This window comes from Barbus barbus (assembly GCF_936440315.1).
Source record: "Barbus barbus genome assembly, chromosome: 35".
Classification (NCBI taxonomy): domain Eukaryota; kingdom Metazoa; phylum Chordata; class Actinopteri; order Cypriniformes; family Cyprinidae; genus Barbus; species Barbus barbus.
The window spans coordinates 8,991,327-9,017,127 of NC_136763.1; the positions used below are offsets into that span (position 1 = coordinate 8,991,327).

Sequence of the window (25,801 nt, forward strand, 5' to 3'; positions counted from 1 at the left end):
TGATTTCTGCCATGCTTAGAAAATGAGACAACTCAGTGTAGAACCCACAATATATTCCTTTAACAAAATTAAAACCCAAATATTTTACCATTTCCATTGACTGATAAAAATAAAGAGGTCTCTGCAAGAAATACTGAAAAGAATATGTACAAGAATACAGCAGTATCATCAAACAGTTGTAACAAGCTAAAGACAAGGCATGCCCATCATCACAAGGTTTACAAAGAGGGCCGAGCTGCAGACCAGAGGAAATTTGTGCATTTGTCCATGGATATGTGGCAGATTTTACAACGTTCTGTGCCTCTGGTGGTGTATAATAATTTGTGCTGGCTAAATACATGTTATATATTGTATGATTGTTTCAAATGTTATAAATAATTTAACATTATCTAATTTTAGCAATATTGTGTGTCAAGGGCCAAAGACAACTTGACATCTAATTAAAAATAAAGTATACCTTCAAAAACCATATATTAAATTAAATATGCACAACAGAACAACACATATACAGTATAGCACCGTGTAAGCTAAACGCAACATTTCCTCTATTATGTTCCAAGAAACTTCCATCAAAGTGAAAGCTCTACATTTTATAGTACAACATAAAATTATTTGGTGCAGAATCCAAAACTCCAACTAGCCATTCATTGATTAGGAAGAACATTAAATTAATTAAAAAGGTTAATTTTGGGCAATGGGGCAGATTACATTTTGAGGCAAGATGTTCAAGTAATTGAGAAGAAACATTCCCAGTAAACAGCAGTCACAGTGTCTTATCTGGCTGCAGGTGTGTTGTTGCTTGTGCTTTTTTCCCTTTTCAAGGGAACTGTGTTCTTCGAGTGAGCAGAAGCTTTGGTTCGATTTGGTTCGACAGATGTAGTGGTGGGTTGTTTTGGTGATGGTTTGACGTCCTTTGCAGGACCACTGCAAGTAGTAGTCCTAGACTTCACTGGGAGATCCACAGTGGCTCGGATAGCAAACGGCTGCTTGCGGGATTTGTAAACTGCAGTTCGCAGGGGTAGCCTATGGGGTGAAGGACTAGCTATACGGGTCGAAGAAAAAGTGCAAGTGTTTGCAGTGCTCAAGCTGCGACGGGATGATGCCGGAATACTGGAGAGCGGCATGCGATTGCTTCCACTTGACATGGTTGAGTGGGACAGTGTAGATTTTGATCTTGTGTGAAGCGCTGGAGCACTTGATCCTGATTGTGACTGTACTTTTGGGCTAAGGTGAAAAAAAACAAAAACAAAATAAAATAAGTCTATTTAATGTATCACTTTATTACAGAAGAGGATTAAGGCCAAGCAATAATAAAAAATAAAACCATATAGCAATTAAAATCATTATAATGTGAGATTAAACTCATTCAATTTCAAGAAGAATGTCTAAAATGTTGAAAATAAAATCATTAAATTTAGAGAATAAAGTCAATGTGTTTTGAGAAAAAACTTAAATTTTAAGAAAAAAAAAAGTTAAACTCACACAACATTATATTTAAATTGTTTTACTCAAAATTTTACATGTTTTTTCACGAAACTACGGTGGCCGAGAGAGCTCAACGCGCTGCAACGTCAGAAAACACATGCAAATAGAAAAGGCACCAGCAAATCAAGAAAACATCTTCATCAATTTGACAGGAGGTGCTGCAAATGCTCACAACACAAACAAATAAAGAAATGCACTGAAAATGGTCACATCACAACCAAATAAAGAATTTTATTTGCAGCGCGTTTCTTTATTTGTTTGTGTTGTGAGCATTAGCAGCGCTTGTGATTGATGAAGTTGTTTCTTAATTTGCAGGTGTTTTTTCTATTTGTAGCATGTTGAGCTCTCTCGGCCACCTTACGAAACACATTGACTTTATTCTCAAAATGGAATGTTTATTCTCAACATTTTTTTCAACTTTTTTTGCTCTAAATACTGCATGTTTAATCTCGCAATATAATGACATTAATCTCGAGATGGTTTTATTTTTTTTATTTTTGCTTGGCCCTAATCCTCTTCTGTACCTTATGGTATGCTGTCAACAGGGCTGAGCAAAATTAGTGTACAAGTAATAAAATTCAGTTATGTTAAACTTACCCATTGCTTGCCTTTTGTTCTGATTTTGGAGTCTCGGCTTCAGGCTGGATAACAGGAGCTGCAACTACTAGTTTAGTTGAAGGCTTCCTTATTGGTGTGACTGGTCGTGGGATCCTGCTGTGCCACTCAGTTCGGTACTGTTCCTCAGCCTCCTTCTTGAGTTTGTTGATGGAATCATCAGATTCAGGAATATCTTCCTCTGAGCCCGTAGTTGAAAGAGTCTCTGAAGGTCTCTTAGGCTCATCTCCAGAAGATAATGAGGATGAAGTCCTGGAATTCAGTCTCATCCAGCGACCCTGATGTTGTCTTTCCACAACTTGACGGGCCAGGTCTTGTTGCATGGTCCTTCTACGCAGTCGTTCTTTGGTGGACAGGGATTGTTCCGATCCTGGCTCCTCTTCCGGGACTAGGATAGGAATTCGACTTTTGCTCCTTGGCTGTGGATGTTTAGAAAGACTCTCAAGTATTGTGTTCTCCTCTTGATGTTCCTCTTTTGGTTGCTTGTCTTGTTGGGAGTCAGTTGATGAATCTCGATTAATAGATTCCCTAGAGTCTAAGGGTAGAGGAACCATAAGATCGTCCTGTTTTTTAGTAGTCTCATTTGGCAAAGACCTATCTAGAACATTAGGTACCTGAGGTCCCTCTGTAAGAGTCTGAGAGATGACTTCATACTGGACACATGCTACTTCTCCTGGCTCTTGAGAAAGGGAAGACTTATCTATCCCTTTGGCCTGTGATTTTCCTTCAACCTCCTCTAAAAGTTCAGGAACCTGCGCACCACTGGAAGACATGACATTCAGATGGGTTGTCTCTGCAATGTGTACAAAAGTTCGCTCCACTTTGGAGAAAGGGGGTGATGCAGTTGAGGCTGAGGCCACTTGAGCTGTTGAGATGGTTACCACTGGTTTAGATGTCTGTATGGATGGGTTAACAGCAGTTGCATCAGGTTGCCTTCCATCTGTAAGTTTTATGTCTTCCTGGATCTGTACCTCTAGTCGACCAACTTCATCCAACTGCTCATTTTGAGGGGCACCAAATCCTGCCACACTCTGATCCACTTCAGTCCCATTTATAGCATGTGGAGACTTCTTCATGTCTCCAGGAGAAAACAAAACAAGGGTCTTCGAGACGTCCTCTTGGTCAGGATCTACATCAGCAACCGAACCTGGTTCTTTAGGCTCCTTGTGTGGATCATCTGCCACTAAGGTCGATGGAGCCCCATCTTGACTACGTTCAGTGCTCTTTTCGCTTGCACCACTACTAGATTCACTCTTCGTGACGTCATCATCTTTGGGTCCTTCATCTTGTGTCTCAGGTGGTGTGGCCGTGAAGGCCCGTCGCTGGTGTAGGCTTCCTGTAAGCATGACGGTGAGGAAGTCAGCTCTCTTTGCCTGCAGTTTAGGAAGGATGTGGAACATTTCCTTCTCTGAGGATGGGGATTTAGTCCTGTAGTCAGTGGGTGACAATAAAGGCTCATTCGGGGTTGGGCCCTAAAAGACAACATACAAATGCAAAAGTTACAATGCTGCCATGTAACGTAACTGTAAGGCAATATAAGAAAAACTATGCTAAACTTTTATTCAGTGGGATCTTCCTGGAAAATCTATACTTAAAGGGTTACGTCACTCCAAAATGAAAATTTTGTCATTGATCAGTTACCCTCATGTCGTTCCAGACCTGTAAAACCTTCGTTCGTCTTTGGAACACAAATTAAGATATTTTTGATGCATTCTGGCAGCTCTCTGACCCTCCCATAGACAGCAATGTAATTAATACGATCAACTTCCAGTAACTTGGCAAGGAGATCTGTAAAATAATCCATGTGACATCAGGGGTTCAACCGTAATTTTAAACTGCGCCACGCGGATATGTTGTTTTCATTCAAATCAAAGCATAATTGACATAAACAGCGTATCTGCATGGCACAGCTGACACAGAACAGCATACGCTGAATATTCTCCAAAATGGCGATAGGGTGACGCAGAGGAGACAAATTGCTGAATAAAGTCGTTATTTTTGGTTTCTTTGCGTACAAAAAGTATTCTCGTAGCTTCGTAAAATTGTGCTTGAACCCCTGATGTCACATGGATTATTTTACCGATCTCCTTGCAACGTTTCTGGACCTTGATCGTGTTAATTACATTGCTGTCTATGGGAGGGTCAGAGAGCTGTCAGAATGCATCAAAAATATCTTAATTTGTGTTCCAAAGACGAACAAAGCTTTTATGGGTTTGGAACGACACAGGGGTAAGTGATTAATGACAAATTTTTTGTTTTGGGGTGGAGTGACCCTTTAATGCATATGAGAATATAATGTACTTCAGAATGGAGTTTCTAACCATTTTCTAAACAATAATTCCTATACATGTCAACCACACAACACAACTGATTTTTTTTCTCAAATACTTTAATTTTGTTTAAATTGTACACAAGCTTTTCAAGATTGTCTAGATTACATACATAAAAAAGGCACAAAAATGTGTTTTCCCTTTTACAGCAGCCAGTCATATTTTGCTTTTTTTTCAAGTGTATCCCAACATACAGGTTTTCTAAACAATACATAGACTAAAACCAACCAGATAACATGCTTTTACGTATACAGGATTCTCTTTCTTGATGTACATACATCCTGTAATTTAAAAAAAGTTTAAAATACATGCTTTACTTGGAAATATTACAAGCGTATTGTACAGTGATATTGTGATAGAAAAGTTAATATGCTTATTGTACATCAATCTAACAGATCATAGCCCATTTACATTACATAACAATACCAGACTGTCATTGTAAATGAAAATCTTGATCTTAAGTGACTTGCCTGGTTACATAAAAAGTAAAATAAAACCTTGTGCAACTTGTTTTTACACTTTGTTATTTTACAGCACACACTTTTAAATTACCGCTGTTACCGTTGACACATAATTGTTTTTAATAGCAAATATACTGAATACATTAAATAAATATCGACAACAGTCAGTGCTTGTATCAGCTCTTTTAGAGCTTATCTGTTGTTTTGTGTACATTGTTGCTTTTCAGCCGTGTATTGGTACCAACATAATAGAGTTCATTGTAGTTCACGTGAAGTTTCTCACAGCTCCAAATGTCATTGATCCATCACATCTCCATACATTCTACATACATTATATAGAATGACCCTGCAATCAACAATATATCATACAACATGCACATTACAGATATGATACAGCAGTTTCCTTCATATAAAACTTGTTATTGTGACAAAGGCATTGTGTATAGGCATAAAGTAAAACTCATTAGACATAAGAGCAGTTCAGTTGGGAGTGACAGAATAAATTACTTTCTTTTTGGTATTTCAGAGCATCACATGCAGATGTTCAGGTAGAGATAAACTAAAAGGCCTTAGAAAATTTTGTAAACAGTGTACATAAACTAAAAGAAAATCTTAAAACATACATGGGCCATGCTAACATTTTATAATTTTATTTTGTAGATCTTGACAGCACAAAGATGGAAGAGAGACCTGTTCTCTCTACTGTGCTGCCACTGCTTTTATGCTTCAATGCAAATTTATTTATCAATTAAATATTCTGAATATCGTCAATTAAATATACTGGTTTCAAAAAGACTTCAAGTTAATCACCTAGTATGTAAATCAACGAACAACATACAATTCATGGAACATAAAGGCATAACATAAGCCATATAACATTTTCTTACATTTTAATTTGCTTTCATGGGCCAACTTAATTTGTTAATCATGCAAAAACAAGATTTTGAACATCGTCTTTCCAGTACTTCCTGGTCAACAGGCCTGGACAGTCTCAACAATATCAACTTTTCTTGCACCGTTAATGTCAGTGTCATTTCTGTTAAATTACTGCTAAGAACATTGATGTAAACCAGGCAAAAGCAGATGTGCAAAACAATTGCAAAAGTTAGCAGCCTGTTTGTGTATATAAACAGTACATTCATGTGAGAAGCCATGACTGTGACAGTACCAGAAACAAGTCATTTTTGAAGTGTATCATTCCTGCTCAAATACTTATCACTGAAGATACACAATTCAGTACATGTGATCATATAAATGTGCAGGAAAAACCCTCCAAAACAGACTTGAGTTTTATGCTTGTGTGAGCAAACAACAAATTTTGGCATACACTTTTTGTGAAAGTTTAGATTTAATTCTTTTATAATTTCCTTTCTATTATGCTTCTTTACCAAAAAAAAAAAAAAAAAAAAAAGAATTAGAGCCATTAAAAAAAACTACTATTTAAAGTAAATGTCTTTTAAAACAAGTCATGATTATTTCATCTGCTTTCCTGACAAGTGGAAAGAAAAAATAATCCATCCACCTTCACAATTGAGTCATGCTTCTTATGTCATATTGCCAAAAGATCTCCGCCTGCTACCACAATAACACTGCAAGTGTCATTCTCCTTTCCAGTCTAGGTTAAGCTTAAAAAACAACTTTAGCAACCAATATCCATAACGTGAAGATTATTCAACAAAGGTGCTATTTAATCACTAAATGTCCTACTAATGTACATAATATTTCTAGAATATGCCCTTATTTTATATTCTACTTTTCAGAAGAAACAGGTGGATTTTAATTGAGAAAATGACAAAAGCTCACCAACTCTCATATCTCTCGATTCAAAATCACTGTTCACATCTTATTGCAATCAATGGCATTTTTTTCGAATCGCCAAGGAAACAGATATGGCTCCAATTCGGTGTCTTTTTTAAAGTGCACTAGTGAGAAACAGTACTCAAAAGACCCTACAGCAGTCCTAGACACACTTTTGCTACTCAGTAATATACAACACAAACCTTTGCATCCAACCCAAGACTAACTAGGAGGTATTCAATGATATATAATGCTTACACGGTGCATTCAAAGCTCTATGCACATAAATGTATGATTACATAAGATATGGAAGCTTTTATCTAAACACCTTCCTAAACACACAACAGAATGGAATGGAAAATGCTTATTTGTTTTATTTATTTTTTCGCTTTTGTGCACTTTATGGCTATAATAATTTTAATCAGAGAAACCAAAATCCAGCGTGCTGACCTTTAATTTATGACCGCGCCAAACAGCTGACTCATTCATCTCAAATTTAGTTGGCAGAGATAACCAGACTATATTGGTTATAAAAGTGTAGACATATTATTCCCTTTTGCTCCTATGATTCCATTATACATTTAAAACACTTTCATTTAACTTGCATAACATCTCCTTTGTGAGGCAAAGCACCTTTAGAGCACAGAAAAAATTATTTGTAAAATTGAAAGCCTGTGTATGCATGGAACATTGTGTACTATGAATAATGGCTCATAAAGTGTTCGACAGCCTAAATTATGATTAAATTAAATGATTAAATACATAATGTAAAAATCCAACGACAAAAAAACAACAACAAAAAAACATTTTTTGCATGGAAGACAATGAAATAACTTGCATATTAAATGCAGTGGGTCACTTCAGGCTAAAATAATGTGATAAGGTATATTTCAGGGTGACCACAACTGCAATGCAGAAATGCGACACATGCAACTTGAGGTAAACAAACACAACTGCAGATAATGAAGAGAAATATGTCTATGAATAGCTTTGTGCAATATCATTGTGATTTTTACTCAAAGAGTGATTAAAATAACTAAAGCATCTGTTCATAACAAGCAGAAAGTGTGAGATACAGTGGTGGCCAAAATGATTAGAACACTAGTATTTTCACCAGCTAAAAATGGTTTAAAGTCAGTTATTTCTATCTTTTGCTGTAGTGTGTCAATAGCAAATATCAGTTTATATTTATGAACATTCATTATGCCATTAATTGCAATAATCCAGTGAGATTGTTGTTTGACAACAGCCAGTGCTCCACACAGAGATCTGATCTCATCATCATCCAGTCTGTCTGGAATCACATGAAGAAACAGAACAAACTGAGAAAAACTAAATCCAGAAGAACTGTGGCAACGTCTCTTAAAGAGACTTCCCTGCAAAGCTACCTGAAAAACCGAGGGCACCTAGGGCAAAAGCTGCTTTTACCGCAAAGGATGGTCACACCAAATGTTGATTTAATTTAGTTAATAGAAGTTAATTGATAAAATCTATTTATGACATTATCTCATTTTTACACAGGTGCCTAAACCTTTTAAGAGTACTGTAGCTCCGCAGGTAGGTTTCTTGAAGCATCTTGGAGACATTGCCACAGTTCTTCTGGATTTAGTCTGTTAATTATTACAATTAATGGCAAAATGAATGTTTGGAAATGTAAACTGATGTCTTACTGACACACTACAGCAGAAGATAAAAATAACTGACTTAAAACCATTTTTTAGCTGGTGAAAATACTAGTATTCTAATCATTTTGCCAACCACTGTATGAAGAGCAGGTGTAAAAGCACTGCATTGCCTTTAACACGTCATTCCGTTCTTACAGCTCTCTACGGTTTATTGCATCAGAAAAGTTCCCAAAAATAATTCATCATCCTGTTAAGAAAAAAAAAGTCTTTCACATGGGTGTATGAGAAGAGACTACATCAGCTTTCCTCAGCTGTTCTTGTTCATTAGTTTGGCCAGCACCTGCTGGATCTGCAGTCGGGACGCGTTGAGCATAGAGTGCCTGCTGCGCGGACTTCCAGGCGGCTGAAGAGGAGCGTGACGTCTTGTGCCTGATCGGAAGTTACCGTGAGCCGGGCTGCTTTCGGCTGAGCGGCTGCGCTGGATGAAGGATCCTCCGGCGTGAGGGTACTGCTCGGTCTCCAAAGTGGAGGACGAGAAGACGTAGGAGGCGAGACGGCGTAGCTGGTTGGAACGTGGGCCCGAGTGTGGCCTGTCGTCATCCAGCTGAAATAAAACAAGAAACAGCATGTGTTGAAATTCATGAGCTCAGTGGAGGATGTGTATTTGTAACATTTAAGGCATCTCCCCAGTCGCATGCAGTGAGGAGAACGCCAGACACTCAGAGGAAAGAGAGGAACGGTCTCTCTTTACACAGACCTACAATGGGTTGCCTGGAAACAAGTCTTCACAAGATACAAAGCTAAAGGGATGTTTTTTTTCTTTTTGGTTGGGTGGCCAACATTGAGAGCCTCTTTATTCCACAGAGGCTGTTCGTTTGATGCAGATCTCCCTCTCAAAAATGTGCCATATGTGTCCATGTACAAGACAATGAGCCAAGAGATTCGAGACAAAAGTACTTTAACCATTTTGCCGATCGGAAAACCATCGTTGTAAATGCAGACAACTTAAGAAAAATGACTCGTCAGGCATACAAACACAGACACACATGGATAAAAATGGGTAAAATGGATAAAATGATGACAAAACAGAAATCAAATCAGAAAAAACAATGAGCAAGTTTATCAAACAGGTACAAAAGGGACTAGCCTAAACTGTGCTTACCGCAAACACCTCTTTCACTCTTCTTTTGTGGCTCCAGCGACAGCCTTGGTATTTTCTCCGTGGGTGAAATCAACGTGTCATACGTGATTTTGAGCAAAAGACAGTGGGCATTTTAAAGGTGAAGACTGCTGGGAAAATGAGCATCCTCATCGGTTTTGATTTGGGGTTTTGGCTATCATACAAAAGAGACAATCCAGCAATCCCAGTTCAGCTTGAAAAGTCTGTGACTGTGTTTATAGCGAAACAATATGAGGGGCAAGTTTTTCCAAAGATAATTCAGAAAAATGCCCCTGTAAAATATATTTCACATCTTTGCGTTCTGCTGTATTTCCTATTGGCTAAATGAGAACAATAAAACTGGCTTAACTGTGATGAGCAATACTGCTGGTCTACTACATGTCATCTGGCTCACCCTAGTGGTAAAGAGTGGCTGAAATATTTTCACACATTCTGTTTTGGACTATGAGGGATGACAAACATTAAAATATGAGAATGAATAACTTTAATATGAATCATAGCAAAATTTTACTGAGCGGTTTAGTGCTGAGCATCCTAAAAAACGGATCACAGTCAGAATTTAAGAAATTGGTAAAAACACTCAGCAGTAGACCCCTCATTTTCAACAATGCAGTCAATAACACAAAGACAGTACTGAGGTAAAACAAAAAAAAAAAGACTTAATCCTCTGGTTTAGCCTCAGAGTTCAAGACTTAGTTGTGATTCCTGTGAAAACTGCTGAAAACCAACTACATATTTTATCTAGTAATTTATCTGGAAAAAAAAAGAAAATAAATTCAGGCTATGTACACACTGCAGCTACTGTAAATTTGGTTGTTACTCCTCTTCTGAGTTTTAACCTGTTCTGTTCACACTGGGTTTGGTTATTTACAGGAGTGACAACTGAATTAAAGCACTGAAATCACTTCTCAAATGTTAAAAAGACACAACAGTTTAAAAAAATATATTTTGGCATAATTTATTTAAAATACATTTATTTCAGACTAAGTATACTTCAAACCATTAACATATTTATTGGCATATCACTTAAGACTTACTGATACTTAAAGTTTATTTGAAATATTTCTTTATTGCACAGTGCACCTTTCTTAATATTATGCCTAAAATGTGTTATAGAATCACTGGAATTAAGGATTGTAATATCTCTGCATAATATCAGTCTTTAAATGCAAGATATTAAAGTGTACCTGAAGTATGCTTGCAATAGTTCCACTTTACCACAATCAAATATACTTCAGCATATTTTTAGTTGGACTCCAGCACTACTTCCGCATAATTAAAGTGCATTAAGCTCAAAATTAGTTGATCCAATTTAGCATACTTTAAGTATACCAGTACAAGTACAATTGTATTTTTATTTAGCACATGCATTTGTAAATGTATTTATAGTATACTTAGCAGAAAATAAATGTATTTCAAATACATTTTAGTTTTTTTTTTTTTTACTAGGGGAGTTCACCCACAAATGCAAATTCTGTCATAATTTACTCATCCTCGCGTCATTCTAAACTGTCAACCTAAACTGTTTGGTTACTTGCATTTATGTTCCACAAAGAAAGGTTTGGAATGACATGAGTATGAGTTAATGATAACAGAATTTTTATCTTCTCATCGTCAAACTATCTTTTTAAGGTCTGAGCAACTGAAATGTTATTAAATTCATGTAGTGTGTGCAGAACTAAACCGAACAACTAATTAATGCAATAAAATCAGCCTGAGCATAAACATAACACGAACAACAGCCACAGTGGACAATGGTTTCATAACAAATGGTATATGATTTTTTTATATCCATGTTTCATGTCTACAGTTGCAAGATGTAAAAATACCCTTATCCATATTTCAAGGCTGTAGTAAGAATGACTCATTATTCTTTGCATATGATAATGTTAGCTTTTTGAAATTCACTTGAACCTCGTAAATCTTTGCAGTGTGTACATGACCTTAGAACAGCTTGAAAACCCCCTTAGTTACAGCTCAACTTCTGCATTCAACAAATGTTCACAATGCCAACCATGAACAAAGAACATGTGAAAACCAAATGTTCAATGGTCAGAAAAGAAGAGATGAGGAATGAGTCTGTGTGTCAGACATAGTGAGTTATAAAAAGAGTGACAGACGGAGAGAGAAGAAAGGGAATAAGAAATAGGCACACACCCTGTAAATAGTGGCGTGAAACAACAGCACCGCCCCATTAGCACTGGCTTTGTATTCATTAAAATCTGGTTTAAAGACAGATAAGCTATTTTAAAATTTAAAAAGAAAAGTGCTATAAATGTGTCTCCAGAACCAGTAGACTATTTCATGTTTAAGTGGGAAGTGAACAAACTACTTTCTAAGGTAAAATAAATCCTTTATGTAGGTTATTCTCTGTATACGGTAGCTAAAAAAGTCAGACACTACAATTAAAGGAGAATGGAAAGTACTCCAAAGAGGAAATGAATGCTTTGTTATATATTTTACAAAATGTAATACAAACACCCTGACAGTATTTAAATCCTGTGTGTGTGTGTGTGTGTGTGTGTGTGTGTGTGTTTCTTAAAGAAGTCTCTTGTGCTCACCAAGGCTCCATTTATTTAGTCAAAAATACAGTAAAAACAGTAATATTATAAATTATTGTTACAATTTAAAGTACATTTTTCCTGTGTTATTAGATTTCAAACTGTAATGTATTACTGTGAAGGAAAAGCTAAATATTCAGCATCATTACTTCAATGTCACATGATCCTTTAATTTTAGTATGTGATGCACTGCTCTAAAAACATTTTGAAAACATTTATTCTGCTTAATATTTTGGTGGAAACCATGATACATTTTTTTCAGGATTTTTTGATTAACAGAAAGCACAAAATAACAGCATTTATTTGGAATAGGTTTTCTTTATTATTGTTATTTATTTTAAAAAATTATAATTTTTAAAAAATATTTATTATTATAAATATCTTTACTGTCACTTTTGGCCAATTTAATGTTTCCTTGCTGAATAAAAGTATTAATTACTTTCAAAAACATTACAATGTATATTGAATTGTTTTGTATTCAATTTGTATTAAATTGTGTAAATAATCAAATATTTTAATATTTTTAAAAATGTATTAATAGCATTTTGAAAATATGTCACTGATATGCAAGCAGAGAATTAACAGTCTATCAAGTCTAACATAGTGTCCCTGCCATCTTATCACATTATAATTAATTTCATTATTAGCTGATAAAATCCAGTTCTCTGCTGATAAGTGCTGGTTTGTGAACAATAAACATCCCTTTCCTGATCTAATTTTAAATATATGATTTAGACTTTTTTTCTTAAACATGTCAAGTGCTCAAAAACATTGCATGCAAAATATAGTTAAAAGTGTCTGTAAACAAAAAATTAAAAACTGTTCTAACCGGACCTCATGATTTCTTTACCACCATCAAATATTTTCAACCTCATTCACCTCCAACCAACCGACACACACCATCTTTAGCATAAGAATGTCAGTGCAGCTTAGTCAGGATAATCTTACCTGTCTCTGAGGTCCGTTGGTATCTGACTCTCTCCGCCGCGGCCGTCCGGAGGGTAGCGAGTGACAGGGTGACTGCACAGGGCTCTCCACAGATGTTGACTGGCCTTTCCCGCTCCTCCTGGACGCCTCCTCCTCCGTAAGAGGCAGCATGCCTCGTGTAGTGTGGTCGCCGTGTGACATCTTGGGTCTGACTGACGGATCTGTCCCTCTATGTCTCCGCCGCTCTTCTCCTTCCTCCAGAGGGCGTAATTCCTCCGGCTCCTCATCCGTGGTGCCGGAAGTGGTGGGCTCGGCCCCTGGGAGGTGGTGGAAGTCTCTGAGCTCCATTTCTTTGTCTATGATAACCCACTCTTTGCTGTCAAAGTCCTCTTCTTCTGCAAGTGGGACAGAGCGGATGAAGGCATTGCTGTGGGCTTCCTGGTCCACCGATGCAGACGCCTCATTACGACCGCGGTCTCCGCGGCAGCCATCGACGGACAGCATCTGAGCTGGCTGGGAGGAGTAAACGTGCCGAGAAGGAGAACCCAGGATGTCCATTCGAGAACTGAGAAAGGAATAAATTCCACATTTTTAATGCTAAATGATACAAAGAACATATACAAGTATTTAAAAAAATATTAAGAGTGGATTATATACACTACAGTAAATTGTTGAAACAAGTCTAACATGTTCACCAAGACTTTTATTGCATTTATTTGATCAAAAAAGTAAGAAATATTATTATAATTTTAAATAACTATTTCTATTTTAATATATTATAGATGAACAAATGAAATTAATTGTAATATATTATTATTTTGAAATGCAATTTATTCATGAGATGGGAAGCACAATTTTCATTAATCCAGTCTTCGTTGTCAAATGATCCTTCAGAAATCATGATTATATGCAGAATTGTTGCTTAATAAATATTTATTCTTATTATTAAGGTTGAAAACAGTTGTCATGCTTTTTATTTTTGTGGAAACGGTGGTACATTTTTTTTTATTTTTTATTTTTTTGAATAGAAAGTACAAAATGACAGCTCTTGTTTGAAATATAATTTTGTAACATTATAAATGCATTTACTGTCACTTTTAACCAATTTATTGCATCCTTCCTGAATAAATGTATTATTTATTTATTTCAAAACAAAAAATTCTTAATGATCCCAAAATTTCAAACATTAGTGTGAATACTCGTGTTGCAATGCCTTTATTTGAATAACGCAGTGAATTAAAATTTAAAAAAATAGCCATTACATTATTGGAACTTAATAGATAAATGACAATGAAATGCAAAAACAGCATTACATTATGAATTATGACTTAAAACATTAAACTAATACTATTACATGGATAGTTCTTTTAACTTCTGAGTCTATCAGTCAATACAACATCTGCACAAATCCCAAGTAAATTTATGACCCACCGCTGTCCATAACCGTCCCGTCCATCAGCGGCCGAAATGCGATCAGATTCAGGGCTGTTGACCCGTCGGTACCTAAGCGAGTGCACCTGCACACCTGGAGAGTCCACACCCCTTTGAGGCGACACAGGACACACACCCCGGCTACCATCTTCCTCTTGACCTCCCTGCAACATAAGATCAATGATGGAAAATTTAAGGGAATTTGATTTTTATGTTTAATTGTTTTTAAAAATAAACAAACTTGTTTGGATTATATTCATTATACTGCTCTGCACCTTTCCAAGGTTAATCCTGAGTTTGTTGCGATTAAAGTCTGTCTCCTCCCATCCATCTGCGTCAGTAGGTAACTGGCTACCATCAGCTGGCCGGCCGGAAGGAATCGGAGGGGCATTTTCCTGGTCGCTTAGGTGCTCGTCCTGCACAACATCATCTGTGTTTTCCCTCTGAAGGTCACTTGGCATCGGGGTCATATTTATGACCCTAAAGGTCCCAGAAAAGATCATAATCAATTTTTAATAAAAAAAAAGGGTAACCCTAAATGACCATCATTTTATGTAAAATTAGATATAAAAATGTTTTTCCTACTTGGAAATTTTTTCCATTTATATAAAAAAAAAAAATCTGTTTAGTTCCAGTAGTGGGCAGAAATGACACGCTTCACCTTTAAAGAGACATTTTCTGTAAATGTCACCAGAGTTTCGAAACAGAACGTCAGAGGGGGAACTCCTTTAAAAGTCATTAGACATTTTTCTTTTTCATGGTAAAATGTTCTTCATGTCCTGGAGCAATACAACAACTCTGCCTTTCTAGAACTGCAATGAACTATAACAAGTCAGTGGCATTTCCATTTGAAGGGAGTTTTTTCCTCTCTAAACATACAAATCCACTGAAAACTACTTACAATGTTCCAAGAAGCACTGGATGTTTGTGACCAATCAATCAGTTTGCAAAATGCAGTATATGTATCATTATGCAAATAACAGTAATTAAGTAAAACGAGGAAGACAACAGATTCAAGCTTGTCTCTTTTTTTTCATTGCTTGTGTATTTCAGACTGTAAGCAAGCCTTTTATCCATCTGTACGGCTTTTATGTGACAATATGCGACAAGTAACAAAGCCCCCCGAGACGCAGTCGGTGAATTAGTGTGGGATTTGTTAAATTCCATGCATGTGTATGTGTGTATGTGTGTATGTGTGTTAGCGTACACAAGGATCTTTAACAATAAAGTGAGCACGATAGATAGAAATTTATTCACAGTAAAATTACAGCCTGGTTTTAAACCTGTTTTATTATTTGTTTAACCTTTTAAAGTTATTATTTGATTTGGAGATGTGAAATTAATTAAAATTTGCTGCAGAAAAAGACAACAGCTCCTGAAGATTGCAGGAGAAAAAAAAATCATAACCAAAGATATCATAGACAGGCAGACAGACAGACAGACAGACAGACAGATCACATGTCCACAGGCATGACGTGTAATATGTTCACACATGCCTGTGGTGCTTACCCAACTATAGCCGCTGTGGGCCGTGTGTTCTGCTGCGCTGCTGTCGGTGTGGTGGCAGACATCATGGAGTCCGTCCCACTTTTCTCCCAATCATATGGCTCGTTCTCTGTGATGATGCGTTCTTTCATGCTGTTCTCAAACACTGACATCAGGAGCTGACACAGAAAAGACACCACAGAAAAGACCACCCATATCTGTAATATATCCATGTAAAAGTAATAACATTTCAGAAAAGCACTGCATAGATACGCTATACGTAGCAAAGATTTATAGAGAGAAAGTTTTTTGGTCTAGGTACCTGATAGTCGGGTTTGGTGTAGTAGTCAAGGGCTAAAACATGCTCCAGGAAAACATTAAACTCTGATGGCATGTGTTTAAGCAGCATCCTATGATCATAGCGCTCTTTAATCTGACCCACCTGCTCCTAAATGATGCAGATTACAAAAGTAGATTTTAACAACGGTGGTCTGACACAGAATAAAAATGTCAAGAAACTGAATAAAACAAAAGACAACAAATACTGATTTTCAAATCAGGTATAGGAAGTCAGAGCACCTTGTCTTTGATTTTCCTCCACGGCAGCTGCCCAGCAGCAAATTCAACCAGCATGTAAAATAATGACCACAAGTCATCATGGCGACCCATTTCCTGTAAAAACAACACAAGTATTCTATTAAATTAATAGGTAAATAGAATTAGATGATTGAATCTTCTGTAAAATACATTGTTTGATATAAGTTCACAGTAAGTTGCACTCACTTTGTTTTTATGTGCATTCACAGATGCATATCTAACAGTCCCTCGAAATCCTGCAACGGTTCTGGGCTAAAAGCAGAAATGTATTAGGAAAATCTGCCATTGATAAATGCATTTGTGTTATCTGTAATACTTAGAATTGGTACTATGTATTAAGGTAAATCAAAGCAAACCAAAAAAAAAAACTGCATTACTGTATAATTTTATGCATTATAACTTTTATTACAGTAGCAACAGGAAAGGGACAAACAATGCACAGCACACTCTGAAAGAAGAGGCACCATGGCTTTGCTCAGAGACTGAACATGGCATTCAATTCTTCCAGAACAGTGAACACGCAACACAAAAGGTAAACACTTTCCATCACCTAAATGTACCTTTGTGTCTGTGTGTGCATGAGTGGCTGTCCCAGTGGCTCTCTCTCACAAACCTGCTCTAATTTGTTTTTGATTAACTAAATAACATGACAAGTAGCATCTGTTTAAGGACAAATGACATTTCATTTGGATGCAGTTAATTTTTATATTGTCGTGTTCACCGTTTTATTGGCAATTATAGAGACTGCACTTTTGCTGAACATAAAGGTCAAACTCTCGAAAAGAAATCTCACAAGCATTATTTGACATGAATTACAAATGGCTCATTAAATGTATTATATATTATATTAAATCAACTTTGGATTAGAACATGATTAAGAATCAAACTTGAAATTAAAAATGGAATGAATATTATGTGCAAAACTTTCAGTTCATTTTTTATTCCAATAAACATTTACTTTTATCATCCTTTTTCTTATTTTATATATATATATATATATATATATATATATAGAAATAGGACAAGTACTTTTACGTAAATTTAGATATAAATTTGTGCATTATTTTTTTATATTGTGGAAAGTTCAGCTATAAAACGAAGATGAAAGTTCCATGAAGTCACTCACAATGAGAGTCTTTCCATTGGTGAGAGTATGGGGGAGAAGGGAACAGATGGAGAAATACGTCAGACATGCACGTCATAACTTAAAATCCCAAACGAAAACTGCAAAAATAAGACAAGATGGTCAAACAAAAGAAAAAGCAGAAATAATGCACCAGGCATAATTACACATATGACCCCATGCAATCCACTTCAAATGCTGTCCATAAGAAAATGTTAGCACAACAAACAATTAAAAATATATAACATAAAAAATATCAACAAACAAAGAAATAAACAAACAAACATGGCAGCATGACTCAGGACCTTGATTGTCCTATTCATATTGTATGCATTCAACAGAAGGTGACATTTACAGTTCTGAGAACACCAAAACTATTTATAACCCTGAAATGATTTATTCACATCTCATAAATGTGATGCACCATAGAATTTGAATCAGCTCAAACAAAAAATTCAGTTTTTTTTTTCAGTCCTGAAGATTGCAGGAGAAAAACAAACCACTTTAGTGCTGCAGCACTGAACTAGATAGATAGATAGATAGATAGATAGATAGATAGATAGATAGATAGATAGATAGATAGATAGATAGATAGATAGATAGATAGATAGATAGATAGATAGATAGATAGATAGATAGATAGATAGATAGATAGATAGATAGATAGATAGATAGATAGATGACGTTCGTTTCCTGCCTGAATCGATACAGTACAGCTGACTCAGCTGTAAAGAAAGGAAAGGCGAAAGAGAATGAGGGAGAAATAGAGAGAAAGACTGAGCGAGAGAGAGAGAGAGCTGAAAATATTACACCCTCTCCGGCTGAAGCTGGGGGCAGTGCTCACTGATGCATGCAGTCTTATTAAATATTCATACCACTGCACTAAAACCTGCACGTACAGAGAAATAGAGAGATAGTGTGAAGGATGGAGGAGAGAGGAACATGTGCGAATGAAGAGCACTTTGTGATGAGCTAAATGAGGAAACAGCCCAGTGCCTGATTCAGAGAGCTCTGTAAACCTCTCATGAGCTTTCAGCTCGTCTCTCTGCCAGCCTGCACTCTTACAGTGAATAAAGCCTTTTAATTGCTCAAATAAATCTCTTCTTAATAAAACCAGACCTTCAGGGTCAATCAAAAGACAACTTCATACCATGGTAGTATCGTAATTAATGACAGTGAATGACAGAAATGTTTGATCATTTGACTGCCATGCAGGAATCATGTAGCCTTATTCAACACATACAAAAAATGAGCATAATTTACCATGAAATAATAATGAAATAATCTACAATGACTAAAACTGAAAAGTATTTTAAAAAATACTGAATTAAACTGTGACATACCGGTCTGACTTCTCCATTGGTGTTTGTATACTGTCGTGCAAGCCCAAAATCTAGCATATAACATTTCCTGTATGTTGAAGGCAGCCTTCCCATAGCAAAATTTGACTGGAAAGAAAATCCATAGATCCTTAATCAATCAAATCACTTCTGGAAACCTAATGACAGTCTTGCATTAAATTATTATTCTATACACACAATTAGAAGACAATTGCAGGAAAGCTGTTAAATATTACCGGTTTGATGTCTCGGTGGAGAAAGCCAACAGAGTGAATGGCTTCTATGGATTCTAGAATCTGTTTTCCCAGGCGGAGGGTTGTGCTCATGGTAAAGGTGCCACGTGGCTGACTTCGCCTGAGATCTGCCAGGTTTCTACCCTGAGAGTGATAAAGTGTAATTGAAGCCCTCACACCTACAGAACACCAGTAGTCACAGTATTTCAGAGAAAACAGCATGTGATGGTGATCTTCCATAAAATGTTACTTAATCTTTGATTGAAATAGAATCACCAATCTAGTTAAGGGTTTGCATTGGTATTTAGATTTGATGTTACTGCATATGTGACTAGTTATGAAATAGAAATTGTTTACCTGCAGCTGCATGACGACATAGTTGAATTTATCGTTTCGCCCACAGCCTATGAATTTACAAACATGGTTTTTACCTAAAAAAAGGAAATAACATGGGCAGGTTATTTATGCAAATATGTGACCCTGGACCGCAAAACCAGTCTTAAGTAGCTGGGGTATATTTGTAGTAATAGCCAAAAATACATTGTATGGGTCAAAATGTTTGATTTTTCTTTTATGCCAAAAATCATTAGGATATTAAGTAAAGTTGAAGTTCCATTAAGATATTTTGAAAATTTCTTACCATAAATATATCAAAACTTCATTTTTGATTAGTAATATGCATTGCTAAGAATTTCATTTGGACAACTTTAAAGGTGATTTTCTCAATATTTAGATTTTTTTGCACCCTCAGATTCCAGATTTTCAAATAGTTGTATCTCAGGCAAATATGGTCTTATCCTAACAACCCATACATCAATGGAAAGCGTATTTATTCAGCTTTCAGATGATGTATAAATCTCAATTTCGAAAAATTGACACTTAAGACTGGTTTTGTGGTCCAGCGTCACGTGTTAAAAATTACATTATTGGTCAGGGTGATTAAAAAATGCTAGTCCAAAGATAAAAATATTCACTCATTCCAAAAAATCAATCAGTGTCATTATTAACTAAAACTATTCAAATCAGTTTTAACTGAAAGTTTTTTTAATTGAAAGCTGAAATTAAATTAAACATGAATATAAGTGTAAAAACTTAAATATAAAAAAGTAACTTAAATAAAATAATTACACTTTTATTTTTTTAATTTTAACTTATAAAATTATAAAATGAAGCTAAATAGAAATCATTAAAAAACAAAACAAATAAAAATGTCAAAAAAAAAAAAAAAAATTATTCAAAATATTAGTATATACTATAATATTATATAAATAATACCACAATAACACTGGTCTCAAAAATGTTGAACATTAATGTATTTTGTGAGTTTTAAATAAATACTAAATGCAAAATAAAATCTTAAAATGAATCTTTTCATTTCAGCAATTTTTATGTATTTAATATATTTTTGTTTTATAATATTTCATTTTATTTGGTTACGTAAGAATCTGCCTTATATTACGATGAGTTTCATATTTAGTTGTCCTCTTTTTGTATTCTTTGTGATGACTAATGGTTGAACTGAATCATCAGAATATGAGTGTGTATGCTTGGCTGTATGATCTGTAGGCCGCTTCACATGTTCGTAGTCACGTAGGCTGTGTTACTGCCGCTTCGTTCACAGTGCTAAATATACAACACGCCACACAGGGTCCACTCTGATGGGATGGTCAGTCTTTACAGCTTTTAATAAATGCCTCAGTCACGAAGATGTGAAACTAAATACTGTATACAATTATGAAACTACACTAACATAAATCATCTACTATTAAGCCTTTGAAACACAGCAGGGCTGCTGTTTCTTTGATTCTTACTTTTCTATAATTGATATGATTCAGACAATACATGTTTTATTATCATGATTGGAAATATCACTTTTGAAGTCCTCTGTGATAACAAACAAAATCATCCTCCAGGAAGTTATATCATTTCTAATGGGAAAACAACAGTCCAAACATCATTAAATAATAGAAATGGATCAAATAAATTAGCAAAATATCAGTATAGTAATCTCTCAAGCTCACTTTAACTCAGGCTACATTTATTTGAACAAAAATACAGTTAATATACTGCAATATTGTGAAATATTATTACAACTTAAATTTCCTATGATGGCAAAGTTGAATTTTCAGCATCATTACTCCAGTCCTTCTTCAAAAATCATTCTAATATATGCTGATGTGGTGCACAAGAAACATTTCTTATTATATTAATGTTGATAACAGCTGTGCTGCTTAATATTATTTTGGAAACAGCAAAAGGTCAGCATTTACACTAAATAAAACTATTTTGTACAAAATGTCTTTACTGTTACTTTGGATCAATTAAATGCATGTTTGCAGAGGTGTCTATGTTTATGCAGAGCATTTTATAAAAGACTGGTATACAATTTTATAGAAACTAGTGCTGTTAAATGATTAATCGAGATTAATCGCATCCAAAATAAAAGTTTTTCTTTACATAATATATATATGGGTTGTTGATGTGACATGGCATTTTCACTGTCCCACAAGATAAATATGAATAAAATTAATATTGTCGTTATTTAAAATGCAGTAAATCATTAAACATGTATTTGTCCTACATGGACCGGTTTTTATTAAAGCTGCAGTGTTATTTGATTTTTTTACATTTTTGAGCCAAATCCCAAAATTGTCCTATGGTGTGACCGTCAATAAATTACAACTTTTATAAATTAAAAAGAAAAGCACAAAAATCTTAATAAACACCTCTGGCATAAGTGTCTATTTTAGTAAATGCAATAATTTTTTCATCCTTACATTTCTGAAAGCGTAGGAACTTCATACATTTTGTCTCTGAAAACCATGTCCTCTGGTGTGACGGCCAATTCCAGAGAAAACTTTAATTAGTTGAAGGACCCCGTACATGGTCGTGTTACTGAAGCCCCCTGTGAAGCCCATGACATGTGCACATGGTAAATTGTTGTCTCAGAATTGTTCAAATATTTAACTTTTCTGGAACCCCTACAAAAGTGTTACGTTTTGTTGTCTTTTGGTGTGACACCCCTAAAACTGTTAAACTACATAATCATGGAAAATTATGCAAATGTGTCTTGCTTAATGCTAATGACAGGTTAGCTCGGAATAGCAAGGTCATTAATTGACACAAAAGGCTAAAATGTCCTTTGGAGTGACAGATAATGTCCACCGGTGTGATGCCTGTTCTGTCACACCACAGGACAAAGATGTCACACCAGAGGACAAGGTCTCTTTAAAAAGCATTTTAAATAATTAAATAAGATTAGTTTGATTCTTAATTCAAATTGAATTATTTTTATTCTTTTTTTGATAATTTTCAGTGTTCTTGAATGCAATAATTACATTAAACTATTTTCTAATGTTTTTACAGAAAACTTGCACTGTTATAAAGTGTCATGAAAATAAGTATATAATGTGATACTTTGTTTTTGAGACAGAAAGAATTGAGGGACAGATATCAGTTTGAAGAGAGAGGACAGGGAAATATATAGAGGAAATTAACAGGGATCCACGCAGAAGGGAGGAGATCCTAAGAGAATGATGCAGAAAGTAAATGGAATCAAAATGATGGCTTAGAAAGAGTAGCCATATAATTAAAAAAAAAATTAATTCACATCTTAATGAATATAGTTTGAATATACACATTACACATACATATATTATGTAAACAAAAACTTTTATTTTGAATGTGATTAATCGCGATTAATCGTTTTACAGCACTAATAGAAACACTCCTTTAACTTGCAACAAAAAACAGTTTTTAAGAGTTCGATAGGTACTTTGAACACAAATTACCCTGTGTACTGTATTTCCGTGGGGAATTCGTCTTCAGTCAATGTGATGTCTTGTCAATGTCAAAGCGACGTTGATACTGTACAAAAATACCAGAACCTAATGATGACCATGCCTTACCCTGCAGTTTCTTCAGAACTGCCACCTCCATCTTCAGGACTTGTTTGGGTTGTTGAGCTGACTCCACTTTTAACGCTACATTCTCCCGAGTCAGCAGGTCCAACGCTTCGTAGATTTCCCCGAACCCCCCTCCTCCTATCTTCTTCAGCTGGACATCAAAAAAGAACACAACCGGATATTATCAGATTTTTTTTATGTTTAATTTGCTATTGATTTCAAGTATGAAACCTGAAGTGAGAGAAACAGTTGTTTTCGTCCCAATGTAAGAGCTGTTAATGTTTGACAATCTCATAGGCTTTTCAAAGCGTTTTTCAGACAAAGCATTTGGGAAGCATCAAAATAATATCTGCACTACATAATATCTGCATTTCAAGTGTCTCAATAATACCTTTATTTCACTCTCCTGAGATATTCATGCCAAACAACAAACTCAACAAATAATACTGTAACATAACCCATCTACATGTGCATGATCTTGTATATGTGAATAATCCTTGTTTTATTGATTACCAATCTAGAGGGCACATCTATTGATCAGGGATACGCAATAGTGCAGCAGACTCACCGCAGACAAACATTAGTCAGTTTTGCATAAATGTGTCACAAATTTCACAATACAGACTAACACATTTCCAGAGAAAGCAAAGCAGAAGTCTTCTGATTTCAAATAACTCATAAATAATCCTTGACGATCAGTAATGTCACTCTCTCATCTAGTTCTCTTGAAGTCAAGAGCCCATTTACTCTGACTGGAATTGAGCAGTCATGTAAAAAGATTCTCTTCTCCTTTGTACTGGGAATTTTTGTGGGAATTTTATCTCTTTGTAATGTCTTTTGACAAGACAGTCCCAGTGAATGGGGTCAAAAGACCAATTAGTTTGACTGTTACATAATCTTCTCAGAACAGGAGAAAATATATGAGGCTAAAACCCACATATGTAATTCCATCTATATAGTATGTACCCATAATTTTACTGAAAATCTGCAATATTGCATATGAAATAATATACTGTATATATAAATTATGTAAACTACATTTACAAATATATAAATAATATATAAAATATATCATTTAATATTTCAAAATGTAATTCCTGTGATGGCAAAGCTGAATTTAGCAGTCTTCGTTGTCACATGATACTTCAGAAATCATTCTAATATGCTGATTTGCATTTATTTGGAACAGTGTTTTTTTGCATCAATGTAAAAGCCTTTTCTGTCACTTTTGATCAATTGATTGATTCATCCTTGATGAATAAAAGTATTAATTTCTTTAAAAAAAAAGTTTCTTACCCCAGTCTTTTGAATGGTATTGTAGTAATACTAATTCACTGTTTAAAGTTCATTTTAATAATTATTATTTTTATTTCATTATGTTTTTTTACACTCCAAATCCTGAAATATCTAACTTTTTAAAAAATAAATAAATAATAATACAAAGTAACATTACAGAAGACAATGAATAAGAACTATTAAGGATTCTGTGCTAATTTCAGGTCACTAATCAAAAAAGCAAAAGCACAAAGGATGTTTTGTAGTGTTATATTTTTCTGTGTGTCCCTGTGTGTACAAGTGTCATGTACAGATCTTTGAATACCTACCACTTTCCATCGTTCTTTGACCATGCAGTTAGGGGGCAGAATGTCCTGCTGCTCTGCAGTGCCGTTCATGTTGGCGTTGTCCTGCAGAGCTGGCGCTAGACACTGCAACCCTGAGAGCACTCTGGCAGCCCCCAACTTAAATGATCCATTTATCTGTGAAAAGCCACCAACATGTGTTAAATGACAGATTCATCGCCATCGCTATCATGCTATTTGTCAGTTGAGCTGGCTTCTACATGCAGTGGCCAGTCAAACTTCAACAAACGCTAACATTCCAAAGAAGGCAGTTATCTTTGGAATGTCTGATTTAAAAAAGTAGTTATGATATAAGAAAGCCAATTTATTCCTGCAATTTATTTACTGATACATATTCAAGAAGCGAAATGCTGACATTAAAGTGTACTCTGAGCATTATAATGTTACTATGCAGTTAGCAGACAAAGAAAAAAGTATACTAGGCACATCCATTGACCCACATACTTTTTGACCCAAATACCTGCACAAATAAAATAGCCAAAAACAGAGCAGAAAAGTCTAGAAAACATGTGACTGAAATAATAATGACACCACACTAGACCGCATAAACTGTGAGGATATTTCTAATACCACATGCTACTGTATAGATGCCAAGCGCTGTACTAAAACAGTTCCATTAAGTGTGCTGGCCATTTCTGATAGGAGTTAAAGAGAAGCCATTATCAAAGCACCTAAAATATTTATTAACAACCTTTCCATTAACATTTATTGAAATGAACACATTTAGCTTCTTTCCCTACAGCAATGATATTCAAATCCCATGCTAGACTAAAAAGGAACACATTGATATTAAAATTCTGTCTGATATGGAGAAGCTGTTATAGTCAACGGTAAATGGTTGATTAAAATTGTGTTATTTTATCGAAATAAATTGAAAACAAAACACTAAAAACTAAAAGTCAATTGGGCATCACAAAATGATAATGTACAGAATAAAAAACATATTTAATTTGAGCTCAATTTAACAGTGTTAATAAATAATTAGTGTTTTCAAAGGTTAACTCTGAGTGTTAGATGACAGTAAAGTTAATTATAGCGTTGAAATAGAGGGAAACAATCATGTACA

General features: G+C 35.2%; 1 protein-coding gene across 1 annotated transcript; it reads right to left on the minus strand.

The window, feature by feature from the left end:
* Nucleotides 1–773: 773 nt before the first annotated feature.
* On the minus strand, nucleotides 774–24,768 carry LOC306854914 (tau-tubulin kinase 1-like; the record flags this gene model as incomplete). Its single annotated transcript, XM_079393228.1, has 14 exons — nucleotides 774–1,224; nucleotides 2,083–3,572; nucleotides 13,003–13,546; nucleotides 14,413–14,576; nucleotides 14,688–14,892; nucleotides 15,922–16,076; nucleotides 16,220–16,345; nucleotides 16,477–16,569; nucleotides 16,681–16,746; nucleotides 18,961–19,065; nucleotides 19,194–19,334; nucleotides 19,548–19,621; nucleotides 23,099–23,246; nucleotides 24,700–24,768. The coding sequence occupies 14 exons, from the start codon at nucleotides 24,766–24,768 to the stop codon at nucleotides 774–776; spliced, it is 3,831 nt and encodes a 1,276-aa protein (XP_079249354.1).
* Nucleotides 24,769–25,801: the final 1,033 nt, after the last annotated feature.